Here is a 13,962-nt window from a genome sequence, read left to right on the forward strand (position 1 = left end):
CCGAGAGCTGCCCGAGCGTCCCCGAGCGTCCCCGAGCGGCACCCGAGCGCTGCACGAACGTCCCCGAGCGGCGACCGAGCCTTACCGAGCGGCACCCGAGCGCTGCCCGAGGATTCCCGAGCGCTGCCCGAGGATTCCCGAGCGTCACCCGAACGTTCCCGAGCGTCTCCCGAGCGTTCTCGTGCGCCGCCCGAGTCCTGTGCGCCACCCGAGCGTTGCCGAGCGCTTCACGAGCGTTGCCGAGCGTCTCACGAGTGTTCACAAGCAGTAACCGAGGGTTCCCGAGTGGGTCCCGAGGACGCCCGAGTGCCACCCGAGGATTCCCGAGCGTTAACCGAGGGTTCCCGAGCGCTGCCGATCCTTGCCGAGCGGCTGAGGGAAGCCGGGGCCGGAGCGGCGCCGGGTGGCGAGCGGGGCCTGTACGGGCGGTGAGTGGCCCCCGGGGCGGGAGCTGCGCGGAGTTCTCGGCCCTGTGTCCCTGATCGCTCGGGTGGACCTTCCCGTGTGCGTGTTTGCCGTCGGGGCCGGCTCCGAGCCCCGCGGGTTGGGGATAGCAGCGCTGTCCCTCCTCACCGTGTGTCCAGGCCACCCTCAGCTGTGAGGGCCGGCGGGATGGGGCGTATGTGTGTGTAAGGCCAGGGCTGGGCGCGTTTCCCCCACACACTTCCAGTGTATGTGTCTGTGTGTTAGTGTTTGTGTCACTATTCCCCCTTTGTTACAGCTCCCAGCCCTCCCTCTGTGTCACTGCAACAGGTCGGGTGGGAATGGCTTTAAACTAAAAAAGGGGAGGTTTAGATTGGATATTAGGAGAAAATTCTTTACTGTAATTTTGTGAGGCACTGGCACAGGTTGCCCAGGGAAGCTGTGGATGCCCCATCCCTGGCAGTGTTCAAGGCCAGGCTGGATGGGGCCCTGAACAGCCTGGTCTAGTGGAAGGTGTCCCTGCCCATGGCAGGAGGGTTGAAACGAGATGAAACTTTTAAAGTGCCTTTCAACCCAGACCATTCTGTGATTCTGTGATTCCATGCCCACGGTTGTTTTTTTTTTTGGTAGGTGTGCACCAGGGCTGTCCAAGCCATGATCGAGGTGTTGGCCAAGCTGGGCCGTGGGCCTGTGTTCCTGGCAGGGGAGGTGCTGGAGTGTGTGATCACTTTCACCAACCCGTTGTCGGCCTCGTCGACCTCCGCCAGCAGGTACCTGTGCCAGTCTGTGCATGGAACCTCCAAATGCTGGAGCTGCCTGGGTCCCTAACCCTAACCCTCCCTCTCCCTCCGGGGCAGCACTCATGGCTGGGTTGTGGGGCAGTGGTGCCAGCTCAGCACACTGTGATTTCCCTGCCCAGTGCACTCCCTTAAGGGGGTTTTGCACCATCGCTATTTCAGGGATGAGGCTGAGGTAATTCTTCTGGTTTTCTGCCCCCAAGAAGGAGGCAAGGAAAGAAGTATGCAGTTAGAGATTCTCTGCCCCTCAGGTGAGCCCTTAGTGACAGGGTTACTGGCAGAAAATGAAGCCAAACTGGCTGTCAAAGCAGGATATCTGGTTACACCAGGATGACAGTCCCTCAAAGCAACATCCAGGCAGTGTCATTATTTCCTGCACTTGTGGAAAGAGCTCTCTCTGCCAGCAGTGCTGGATGGATCAGTGTGATCCCTGCCTCCAGAGATGGCAGGCAAAGGGGCGAGTACTGCCGAGGGTCAGAAAGAGGCACCTTCTCTGATAGCATTTTCCATGGCCCAGCCTTTGGTTGAGTGCTGCATCTCCCCTTATCATCACTGTCCCCAAAATCAGTGATTTGAGGAAATGTGAGAAGATGGGAGCTTCCCATATTGGCTCACAGGGGGTGACTCTGTGTCACAAGTAATCACCCAAAGCCTCCATGTCCGCTGAGTGTGTGGCCTTGTCTGATTCTTCAGGGGGTGGAGAGTGCTTTCTCATCCCTAGACCTTCCTAGGAAATGTCTGTTTCCAGCCCTGTCACGTTCAGCACCTTTTCATCACCAGGATGAGATTCACACGTGATTGCTTTGGTGGGCCCAGTCCCAGTGGTTGCAGCTTCAGCAGCAGAGCAATCTCTTGTATTACCACTGTGGGGCTTCTATGTTTATTGCCTTCCTTAACTTTTCATCTTTTCCTCCTGCTTCCTCTTGCCTGCTGAATTCAGCTTTCAAATTCAGCAGTGGCATAATCATCCAGCTTCTGATCTTCCATCAGTGTTCCGTCCTGGGCAGTGACAGAGCCATTTTTCCTGGTTCTAAAATGTGTTCCCACACCCTGCAAGGCCACCAGCTGGAATGGGTTTGGAGGTTTGCAGTTTAACAGAGCTTCATTTGGGAGCTTCGAGTGTTTGTGGTCCGTGGGAGACTGCCTCTTGGAAAAAGTTCTTAAAATAAAAAAACAAACAAACAAACTGGTGATCAATCTGATGAGACCTGGCCAAGTCATACGAGTGGTAACAGCAAATAGGTTGGTGGTTTGGAAATTGAAGCTGTGGGTTGCATAAAGGCAGGAGGCAGATTAAACCACAGTGACTGCACAGCAGGTAGATGGACCTGTCAGGGACTGGAAGGTTTTGGTGTTGACAGGTAGAGGGGTGGAGAGGCACACATGTGAAGCACAGGGACACAACTGAAGGAATGGCAGGAAGTAAATTGATTGTGGAGTTCGAGGCATACAAGAAACAAAGCTCTTCTGCCCAGAGGCTGTGTGGGCTACAGGAGCTGTGGGGAAGGTGAGGCAGGAGGGAAGTGACCTCAGCACCAGTGCAGGATCCTTCTGTGCCCCACCAGCTGGACAAACCAGGTCTGCTGGGAGGAAGGGACATGCAAATTTTGGTTGGATGTCTGGTTAGAAAAAACGAAAACAATCCAATGGCATATTGTTGGGCAACACTGAAAAAGAAAGAAAAACTATTCAAAATATGGTGTTTGAAGGCACTGTAAGCTTATATAAAATTAGTAACATTGCCTCGAGCAAGAGCAGTTCTCTGTTTCCATACAGCAGATACTTTACAACAACTGGAAAAAAAAAAAAAAAAAAAAAGGCAGCACTGAAAATTTAAAGTTACAACTGTAGGATTAGAAGCAACTAAGTAGAGTAACTGAGGTGTGTTTGGGTAAAGGCAGCCAGCACATACAAAAGATCAAATAGTGCATCCTTAGTCAGCTGACACGCCTTTTCCCCTGGTTTGTCTAGACCTTTAACTGCTCTGATGTGTCACACCAAGAGACACCCATGTGCCACAAAAAATCCCTCTGCCACCTAAGGCGCTGGTGTCGGTGCTTACTAATCAGATCATAATGTTAGAAAACACCACAGGAACCATACTGGGGCTAAACTGTAGAAATAAAAACTATTGAAATAAAACTGGATGAGTGATTTGGAAACTGAAAGGTCTCAGTAATGCCATGGGAAATACCTTGTGGAGTGGCTTAGGTCTTAGCAGCGTCCAAAACATGAGACTCTTTTTTTAGTCCTGGATTCGTGGCCCTACATTCATTCCTGTGGCTGTTCAGAGAGGGGACAAAATGACACCTTTACCTCCCCCATAGCCGTCAGCAAACCCCCTTGCATCAGGAGGGGAAAAGAGGTCCTTGTGAAAGACCCAGAAGCATCCTGCTCTGGTCTGACACAACCAGCTGATGCTGTTGACGGGGATGGTGCTATGGGGAGGGAGGGAGGGAGGAGCATGTCTGCCCTGCCTGCCCTGAGGATTGTCAGGCTTGGGGCAGCTGGGGGTTTGGGGCAGGGGCAGCTGAACCCAGGTTGCAGGTATTTGTTGCTTTTGAATTTGCCCACCTCCTTGATGTTGTTACTGGAGTGCTGCACTGTGTGTCTCCTCTGGCTTGGGATTTAGGTTGTCGTGGCTAAAAGTCCTCTGCCAGTCCAGACCTGTGCGCAGCAGCTCGAGGTGTCATCTCCAGAGTGCAGTGAGTGGCCAATCCTGAGCTCTGGGTGATGAGAAACATGAACAAATGAGTAAGGCTTTAGACCAGATCTTGGAGCACTTGACCTCAGCATGTTTGCTGGAAGATCTCTGTGAGGTTCTACACCTTGTCTCTTGGCCCCACAGAAGGGAACAGGAGCTGCTGATCCATGCTGCTTGCTATCTTTTTCCTTGTGTGCACAGCAGGTTCTTGGGGCAGGGTTGTTTCATTGTGCTGTGTCAGTGCTGTTCCCATGGTGTAGTGGCTAAGACTGGCCACAGAGCCAGGCCTTGTGAGAAACTGCTGTCAGCAGCTGGAGTGGAAGTGGCTTTGGGTCAGCACCACACCTTGAGCTTTGCTCCTAAAGCCTGTTTGCAGGGAAGCTGTGAGAGTGGCTTCAGTGACAGTGAAGCAAGGTCTTCTTTTTTCCAGACAACCAGTCCTGTGTAGAGCTGAGCAGAAAGAGCTGCTCTCCTCCCAGTTCCTGCTTACTGTAATCCAGGTTTAAAGTGTAGACACGAGTGTTGCTCTTTGCTTTCAGTGAGATGCTGGCATGGGCCAGTGCCCAGATCCACTGCCAGTTCCATGCCAGCGAGAACCGGGTGGCGCTCCCTCCCTCGGATGGCAGCAAGCACGACGTGCAGGCAGAGAACGAGACTGTCTTCGTCCCCAACAGAGGTGAGTGCTGCTCCTGTCACCCCAGATAGGGACAGAGAGAGCACAGCAAGCAGGAGTCTAGCAGACCCTAATGTGTGTTATGAGGGCAGCGTGCACAGAAGTGCGTGGGAAGTCCGTGTTGCTTTCCTTGTATCATTCCCTGGTGGTGGCTGTTGTGGGACCTCGTTATACTGAGATGAAAGTGGAGTGAAACATCACAGTTGTCTGTCCAGCTGTTCTGGTAATGTCTCATGATAGGACCAGGGCGTGAGATGTTCCCTCAGCCCTCTTCTCCGTGTTCCTCCCCACTGGGATAAAGCTTGACTGACCTGGACACAGCCCGAGTCTGGGCAGCATTCACATGTTCCTTCTCTTCCAGGAGAGCGGGGTCAGTGTATCCTGTCCACCCCACCAAAGATTCTCTTCTGTGACTTGCGACTGGATCCTGGGGAGTCAAAGTCCTGTGAGTCTTGTCTTCTCTTCCCCTGCTCACAGAGCTCATCTCCAAGAAGCTCTGCTTTCAAAACTGGCTTTACAATCCCGAGTGTTGCAAGTGTGAGACTCTGGTGCTTGTGGAAGGTGAGATGCTTTGATGGGAGCATGAGTGCTCAGGAGCTACATTATCCAGAGTGTGTTATCCACTGCCTTATGGCTGCGCCTACAGCGTGTCCGTCAGTCCTGCCCCTGGCCTGCAGCCTTTGCTGCAGATCCCTTGGGTAACTGCAAGGAATAAAACGTTTGAAATACGTGGTTGCAGCTGAAGGAACGGTGACACACACCTGTGTTTCCTTGCCTTTTTATCTTCAGCCATATGGGAGTATTCTTGGAATTTAGGCTGGTATCCTCCAAAGGTTTGTGCTTCCTTCTCACATTATGGCGGTCCTGGAGATCGCAGTCTTCTGTGTGTTCTAGTTTTCCTGCTGTAAAAATGAGGACTCCTAATCTCTTCTCAGAGCCCTCCATGTCCGAGTAGACAGCTGTGGAAATATGAGTGCATGCTGTTGTCTGTCAGTCGGTGGCTGTGTGACACAGCCTGTCAAGTTGTGTCGGATCTCCTTTGCGTTCCAGTGGCCCGTGATGTAGCAGAAGTGATGCTGGGCCTTGCAGGCTGTGCGTGGAGAGCTCCATCAGGTTGTCCCAGGGATCTGCTGGGAACAGTTGATGGAGGCCTCTCAAATTTCAGAGCACAGGGAGTGGGCAGGCAGTGCCTGTGGTGGAGGGGGTTCTGCTGAGCTCTGCAGAGGTGAGAGTGGAGCTGCAAGTGAGACCGAGGAGCCACAGGGTTGTGACACGCTAGTTTTAGAGCTGGTGCCTCCTGCCTCACTCGCCTTGGAGGGGCCTGACTGGAGGGAAAGGTGCACAGGGTGAAACCAGGCTGTCTTGGCTAGCTGGTTAGTAGGGCGGCACAGTGCTGTCTGAGGCTGTGCCAGTAAGCTGCAGAGCCTGTCATCTGAGGACGTTTGGTTATTCCCTTACTATCCGACAGCCTCACACTGGGGAGAGGAGCTGGCCATGCCAGCAAGGAGGAGGAGGAGTCAGAAACCTCAGCTGGCCTGAGGCTTACCTGGATTCTCCTGTGCTCCTCGCTGCTTGCAGGTGTGAGGCTGGAGCATCCATTCACTGAGGGCAGGAGGATGTTCCTTTTCCTGGAACATCTCATGCAGGCTGGGCAGTCTTTGGAACAGCAGATCAGTGACGACAGCCCAAGCTCCAGGTGGCTGAGATGGATTGAGGGGATTTCCTTGTGCACTGGCTTTGCAGGCAGAAGCTGTTCAGCCCCCAGCTAAGCAAGGGATTGTCTGTCCTTGCCGCTGATGTTGTGCTGTGCATCCTCTCTGCCTCTGGGTGACACTGGCACAAACAGCCTATATCTTCCTGGCACTAAGATGCAAGTCCTCAGGAAGGACACAAACTCTTCTGTGCTTCGAGATTCCTTGTCACAGCCTTTCCCCTTGGTTGTGTGAGGCACCTGTCTGTGTGGCGTCACTGTGTGTGGCATTGGCTTTTTAGCCCTGAAATCCCTGTATCACTGCCCTGGTCTCATTCTCTGCCAGGCTGCTCACACCGATCCCATCAGCCAGTGGTGCTGCTGCTCTCACGCGAGACTGCAGCTGGCATGGCTGCACATCATTTCTGGGGGCTCCTGCCAGCTCCGTGGAGGGAGAGTTAAGGCCGTGTGGGTGTGTATCTTAATTCTTCATTTCCTGTTTTTCAGAAGTTTTGAGTTTTGCTACGCAGTTTGGAAAGGGAAAGAAAAACCAACAGAAAACCCAAGAAATCTTAATTCTGCTTCAGCAATGTACTGTGTTATTAAACTGCAACCAGAGCTGGCACGTACAGCTGAGGTTGTATCAGGGTGTCTCTTGATAAAAGGCCTTGTTTTCAGTTGCTGACCAACTTACTCACCAATATCTCAGTCTTGTTATGGTTCCTATATGTTGAAGTTGACTCATTTCCCAGCCCTTTGACACTGCCCAGGCTGAGCTCTTTAAATTTGTCACCATGAAACATTTTCTCAAGTCCTCAAGTCATTTCTGTGGCTGTTTCTGCCTCCTCTCTGGTTTTGTAATACCTTTAAATATTTGGTAGATCACAGAGAGGGGAGGAAATGGAAGCAGCCTGGACATGGGCCTAGAGCTCAGCCAGAGGGCACAGCGGGTGGGTAAGGAAGGTGTCCATAATGCCAGGAATGTGCTTCCTTCTGGGATATGCAAGAAAGCTGGGACTTCCTGAGTCTTGGTGTTCCTGTGCCAGGTAGCAAACTGCCCATCCTTCTTTGGCAGTGGTGGTCTCTGCCCAGATTATCCTCACTGGGCAAGAAGGGCTTTGTGAGCTCTCCTGTTAAGTCTGGTACGGCAGTTTCCTTCTGTGGAAATACCTGATCTTCCTCCCTGTCAGGACAGTTCTCTGCTTTATCTGCACCCTGGTCAAGCAAGACAGGCTTGTGCTTTAAGGTGTGACATCCTGTGGACACTGTGCACTAGCGCAGGCTTTTTGCTTCCTTCCAGTCCTGTTATTTTAAATCTAGGAGTTATATTTAAAGTGTAACCCTAACTTTTAATCTAAGCCCCAGTATTCAGGATGTGCCAGACTTGGGGAAGGAGCTGTGGTTTCAGAGCAGGATGCTGCCCTTCCTCTGGCAGGGTGTATCTGCGTTACGGTGGGCAAGCCAGAGAGGTGGAGACTTTCCACAGTTCACTGTTTGTGCCTTTCTTGTTAATAGAGCATGTGGTTTGGGAAAGCTGCAGAAGTGTTCTCACTGCGTCAAGAGACACTGGGGTTTGTGTGGTGGCCAAGGGGCTCTGAGAGGGCTGAGTGTGGTGTAAGCCAGGCCCCAGCACCTCAGAGGCCTCAGAGTCAGAGGCTTTGTGGTCTAAGTCATCAGTCTGTCAAGAGGGACATGCCACAGGTTGTTGCGAAGGTCTCAGAGTTGTTTCTTGATCATTTAGACCTGGCACTTCAAGGAAAAATGCAGGAAGAGACTAGCTTTTGTTGCTGAGTTTGGGGTTTGTGTAAAGCAAATACCAGAATAGGCGTGAGGTATTGATCAGCACCCGCATGGAACAGAGCCTGGAGGAGACTGCAGCGTGTGACTGCGCTGCGAGAGCAGCGGGCAAAGGAGTGCACAGAGGCAAATTTAGGTTGAACTCGTGACGAGTGAGTTTAGCTCTCATGTGTTTGTGTTCCTGGATTTTACATCTCTCGCATTCTTTTGAGGCAGAGTTTGTGTGTGTGGCTGTATGTGCTGGAAGCAATGTCTGGATGACGGTGCGTGTGATGTGAGGAGCAGTGTGCCTGGTGCAGGGGAGCCGGGGATTTGCTTGGGCTGCTGTGCAGCAGAAAGCACCGGGCACTGTCCCTAGCTCAGCACTGCTACTGGTCCCAGCCCTCAGTGCAGGGAGCTCCAGGATCTTCCTTTTGGCCTTGGAAAGGAACTTCTCTGCACCCCTTTGCAGATTCGTACTGTGAGACGCTGCCCGTGGACGGCCCTCCCTCTTTCCGGGGACAGTCGGTGAAGTACGTGTACAAGCTGACCATCGGCTGCCAGCGTGTCAACTCCCCCATCAAGCTCCTGCGTGTGCCCTTCCGTGTCCTCGTGATGCACGGTGAGGCCACGCACTGCCCTCCCTGCACAGCAGGCCAGACCGCACCCTGCCCCGCTGACACTCTCACCTTCTCCCCAGGGCTCAAGGATTACCAGTTCCCACAGGATGAGGCTGTTGCGCCCTCAAACCCCTTCCTGGAGGAGGAGGAGGGCTTGAAGAAAGACTCTCGCCTGGCGGACCTGGCTACAGAGCTGCTCATGGTGGCCACCTCCCGACGGAGCCTGCGTAGGTCACATTCCCTGCTCGAGCCTGCTGTCCTTCCTAGCCTGGGCATGGAGCACATCTCAGGGCCAGCTGCAAAAATCTCTTGCTGACAAAGTGAAGCTCCAGCTGGGGCTATGAGCAGCTCCATCAGGGTCTTCTTGGGTCAGGGCCCCCCAGCCAGTCTCAGGCTCTTCCTGCTTCAGCCAGAGAGACCCTCTGGCCAGCATATTGCAGGCAGTGTGTGTTTTTTCTTGTGCTAACTGCAGGCATTTCCCAAAAGGAATACTACCTCCAGTGACTGCCCTTCGCAGCCAAGCAGCAGGCATGGGGTCATGTCATTAACCCAGAGCACTGCACGGAGCAGAGCCTTATCCTGCCATAACTCTTACCCTCCTCTTTTTGCTCCACAGACCTGTATAACATCAGCAACACTCGTGGGAAGGTGGGAACGTTCTGCATCTTTAAGACCGTGTATAAGATCGGAGAGGATGTCATTGGGACCTTCAACTTTTCTGAAGGGGACATCCCATGTCTGCAGGTCAGTGCTGGCTCTTGGGTCACTGGGGAGAGTCAGGAGTTTATGGTGGGAGAGAGTCAGAAGAGACTGGAGTGGCACTGAGCTGCTGGGGGATTTCTACTGAGCGTTTCTAGTGGGACCCAGTTGGGATCTCCTTGGAGTGTGAGGTGGGGAATGATCCAGTCCTGAGCTTGTGTGGAAAGTGGAGGCCCTGGGCTTTGCACAAGGGCTGTGAGAGGTTGTGAGAACAAGTGCCCTGCTGACTGTCCTGCAGTTCTCGGTGAGCCTGCAGACAGAGGAGAGCATCCAGGAGGAGTTCCAGCGCCGTCGGGGGCAGCCCGTCTCCTTCACCACGCACGCCCGCCATCAGGAGTCCTGCCTGCACACAGCCCAGAGCAGCTTCAGCCTGCCCATCCCACTCAGCTCGACTCCAGGCTTCACCACCAACATCGGTAGGTACCCCCCAGGGAAGGGACCCTGCAGCAGGACTGCAGTGTCCTCAGCCCTGCCTTGCTCTGCAGAGCTGTGTCCCATGGGAGGGAGCTGGTCTGTGTGAGTGGGATCACTTGCATTTCCCCTTGCCAGGACAGTCAGCGATGAGACAGCTGCTGTCCATGTTCCTTATGATGTTGTCTCCTGACCCCCCTCTTGCCCACAGTGTCCCTGAAGTGGAGGCTGCACTTCGAGTTTGTGACCTCTGGGGAGTCGGCAGGGACTTGCTTGGTTCGTGGGAGCCAGTCGGAGGCTGTCACCTGGACTGGGGTAGAGCAGATGGAAGTGGACACTTTCAGCTGGGACTTGCCCATCAAAGTTCTTCCCACCAATCCCATCCTGGCTTCCTACGTATCTCAGTTCTCCAGCACTAACTCCATCACCATCTGAAGTAGGGAGAGCTGGTGGGCCTGCAGTGCTGCAGGCGTGTGCTACCGGTGGGAATGGCAGGCAGGACTGTCACCAGCATGCCGTGAGGCATGCATCCCTGTGTCCCCTTGACTTCAGCTGTGATGCCCAGGTGGGCACCGGTCAAGTCTGTCCCATCCGTGGGTGGAGGGTCACGTGCTTGTTGCAGTGTCCTGTGCTGCAGCCCTTGGCTGAGAGCTGGACCCTTCCTGCCTGGGGGAAGGTGCGAGTCCCAGCACTCACCAAAACAAAATCTGGCCCCCAGGGAACCACTGACGTGCCTTTACCCCATGTGGGGCTTCCAAGAGGGAAAGGCCCAGCCCTGAGAAGGGAGAGGGAAGGTCTTTCCGTGAAGCTTCGTACCACCCTTGGGTTAAAGCCGTGCCCCTATAGAGAGACCTTACAGGCAGAGGTCTGGCATCCAGGTAAGGCACACTGGCCACCTGGGCTGGATGGGAGCCCACTCCCCTGTCCTGGCACAGATCCTGCCTTTCAGAGAGGTGTCCCACATGCACAGCCCAGTGCCATCCTCGCCTGGAGGAGACAGGTCCTGGCACGCCAGCCCTGCGCTGTCAACAGGTACTGGTGACCTGGATGCAGCCCCTGCTGTGGCTGCACAATAGTGGTGATCCAAAACTGAGCAGCACTGAGCCCCTGGGCTGTTTGCCTGCATTCCTGGGTGTGTGAAGGCATCCTGCTGGTCTCGGGATCCTTGGGGAGCTGTAGGGAATGCAGGCTGTGCATCCAGGAGTGGGATAGAGATCCCCCTGCTCAACAGCAAGCTCCCCATTTTTACCAAACCTTCCAATGAACTTTTATCTTTGCATGGAAATCTAATAAACGTCTGAATGTGCAAAACTTGGCCTTTCCCAAGAGTCTTATTCCTACATTGCTCCCTGTGGTGGACACATCCCACCTTGTGTGGCAATCACAGGCTGGAGACCTCCTCTTTGTTCAGTATCTTTATTGCAAGAACAGAAACATCTACACAAGGCTCTGCACAGCACAGCACGGCACCGGCTGGGACGGGCTGCCAGGGTGGCTGGCTCCACGCTGGCACAGGCGGATTGCTTCTGCTTCCTGAACCCTCCCTGCCCTGCTCCCCTGCATGTCTGGGGGTGGGGACATCCAGTGGTTCCCCCTGCACTGCTGCCCACCCAGGGCTGGCTCTGTTGCGGTGTTGCCCAGGGCTGGCCTGCGGTGCCAGGGACCCCAGAACCTGCAGGAGCAGGGACATTAGTGGTTCCAGAGGTGGGTTGTACCCCTTACACTCCGGGAGCAGGGAAGGGACTGGCCAGGGTGTGAGGGTCCTACACGAGGGGCCCTGGTGCTGCCCAGTGAGCTCCCAGCAGCTTCTGTGCGCAGGGATAGGGATCTGGGAAGGAGCAGGGAGCTGTTTCACTTGAGGTTGGATGTGGGAGTACAGGACTGCAGTGAGCGAGGTTGATTTAGTGCCAGAACCCTTTCTTTAATAATGAGGTTTTCTGCCCACCTGGGAGGAGATCCCGTGGGATCTGCATTCCTACCGGGTGTAGGGTCTCTCACAGGAAGGATGCCCTGGTTTGGCTCAGGAGGCTGAAGGCAGAAGCAAAGCCATACCGTGGCAGCCAGAGGGTATAAATGTCAGCTCGGTACCGTGGTGTCTGGATAGTGGTTTCCCTTGGAGGTGGCGGCGGTGACGTCTCTACAGGACGAGGCAGGTCTGGAGCATGCGGGAGGTGTGCTCTGGAGGAGGGAGGACGCCGCCGAGGGGGCGCCGGGCGCAGCCGAGCCTCTTACCGGCTCAGCCCCGCGCCCAGCACCTTGTTGATCAGCGGTTCGGGGGTGCCGGCCGAGCCCCACTCGTGCTCCACGCTCTTCACGCAGGGCAGGCTGGGGTTCGCCTTCTGCACCACCGAGATCTGGCAGGTCTGCGAATCGTAGTGGGCCTCGCACCAGTCGGGGAAGTCGATGGGGTGCTGGGTGCTGCGGGAGAGGGCACAGCGCCATCAGCTCTCCCTGGTTTGTGCCGGAGGGCTGCTCGTGGGGTCAGGTGGCTTCCTCTGCTGCCAGCCCCCCAGACAGGGTGTCTTCCAGACCAGGTCAGGCTGGGACACAGCTCCTGGCACATCTGAGCATCTCACTATGCTGAGACATCCTTGCCCACCACTTTGCCTCCCCAGCTCACCCCACCACCCTCTACCCCTCAGTGAGGTTTTGTTCACCTCTGTCCCTTGTCCCCGAGAGCCTGCTACCCCACAGCCCTCGGTGGGCTCTGACATCTGCTGCATTTGCAACAGACCCTCTGCTGTGGGCACAGGGGTGCCGTGGTGTGCAGCACTGCCAGGGACAGCCCACCCCAGTGCCCCTGAGACCCTCACTCACGTCTCACAGCAGCCCACGCCGATGGGGTGCAGGCAGGTGCAGAGCAGGCAGTTGGTACTCAGCCACGATTCCCCGAGGGAGAACTTCTTCCCCTCGTATTCACAGGGGGCTGCAAAGGAAGCAGTGGTGATGAGGACATATGGGCCTGTGTTGGGGGTGAGTGGGAGCGTCCTTGGCATCCCTGTGCCCTGACGGGGGTTGTCGTGACCTCCCACCCACCTGATGGCGCAGAAAATATTTGGTGGTCTGTCTACCACCCTGCAGGTATGGGATGCCCAGATATCTGCCAAAAGCAATGTACCCATACTCTGCTGTAGGCCATGCCCTACAGCTCTCCCCACTAACCTGTGGGCCTAGAGCAGAAGCAGGTGGCTCTTGCTTCCATGCAGAGGGCAAATCCAGGACCCCTTGGAGTCTGAGCATCTCTGCAGCCCCAGGAGGAGTCAACAGAGGGAAAACAGGGAGACCTCCTGTCTTTGCTACTAGTCCTTCACACTTGGCCCCAGGCAGGCTCCTGCCAGGAGTCTTCATGGCCCAGCTGGCTGTTTCTCAGCCAGAGCCCTGGGGAGCTGTTAAGTGGTTTACAGACTGCTCCTTCCACTCACCACTGGCCCACGATCCCACTCCTGAGCTCAGCAAAGTCCCTTCCACACTTTGCAGACACAGAGAAGAGCCCTGACATGCTGGAAAAACTGAGGCCTCCTCTTCCCGTCAGCCTCTTCCCATCTCACTTACCTTTAGCCTGGAAGTAGCATTTGGCCTGGGAGCCTGGCAGCTGAAGGAGGAGGGACAGAAGCAGGCAAAGCCTGCCCCAAGCATATCCCATCTTCTGAGCTTGCATGGCCATGGCTGGTGTTAAGCTGGGCTTGTTCACCTTGCTTCTCTATTGCCTTTGTGTCTTCCCTTCTCTCTCTCTCTCTCTCTCTCACTCTCTGCCTTTTTAATGCTCTTCCCCAATCCCAACAGAGATATTTATAAAGTTGAGCTTTACGACCCTGGCCACCAGCTGTGCCCCACTGGAAAAGTTGTAAAACTCATTTCCTGATTTGAAAGGCATGAAAACAAGAGGTAGGATCAAGATTTTTAACAAGCTGTGAAAAGCTGATTCATGCCCTCCAGAAATGTCTCCAGTTGGAAGCCCCTGTGGGTGCAAAGCTCCACAGGGAGTGGAGATCCAAGGGTCCCCAGCGGGATTGCCCTCAACCGCGTGGTGAGCACATAAGCAGCAAGCACAGGAGACCCTGGCTCCTGACCAGGAGAGCTCCAGGCTCTCCTCTGTTCACGCTGAACCA

The 13,962-nt window shown here is 54.8% G+C and overlaps 2 protein-coding genes across 2 annotated transcripts; one reads left to right on the top strand and one right to left on the bottom strand.

Moving 5' to 3' along the window:
* Positions 1-300: 300 nt before the first annotated feature.
* RGP1 (RGP1 homolog, RAB6A GEF complex partner 1) lies at positions 301-11,158 on the top strand. The gene is made up of 9 exons (XM_050329479.1): positions 301-428; positions 1,054-1,193; positions 4,464-4,600; positions 4,959-5,042; positions 8,536-8,685; positions 8,764-8,910; positions 9,300-9,427; positions 9,681-9,858; positions 10,065-11,158. The coding sequence occupies exons 2-9, from the start codon at positions 1,078-1,080 to the stop codon at positions 10,286-10,288; spliced, it is 1,164 nt and encodes a 387-aa protein (XP_050185436.1). The 5' UTR covers positions 301-428; positions 1,054-1,077; the 3' UTR covers positions 10,289-11,158.
* A 923-nt stretch (positions 11,159-12,081) lies between these two features.
* Positions 12,082-13,517, bottom strand: MSMP (microseminoprotein, prostate associated). Its single transcript, XM_050329847.1, has 3 exons — positions 13,406-13,517; positions 12,671-12,779; positions 12,082-12,271 (listed from the first exon to the last, which is right to left on the bottom strand). The coding sequence occupies exons 1-3, from the start codon at positions 13,515-13,517 to the stop codon at positions 12,082-12,084; spliced, it is 411 nt and encodes a 136-aa protein (XP_050185804.1).
* Positions 13,518-13,962: the final 445 nt, after the last annotated feature.

This window comes from Myiozetetes cayanensis, unplaced genomic scaffold (assembly GCF_022539395.1).
Source record: "Myiozetetes cayanensis isolate MyiCay16 unplaced genomic scaffold, myiCay2020 scf4, whole genome shotgun sequence".
NCBI classification, from domain to species: Eukaryota; Metazoa; Chordata; class Aves; order Passeriformes; family Tyrannidae; genus Myiozetetes; species Myiozetetes cayanensis.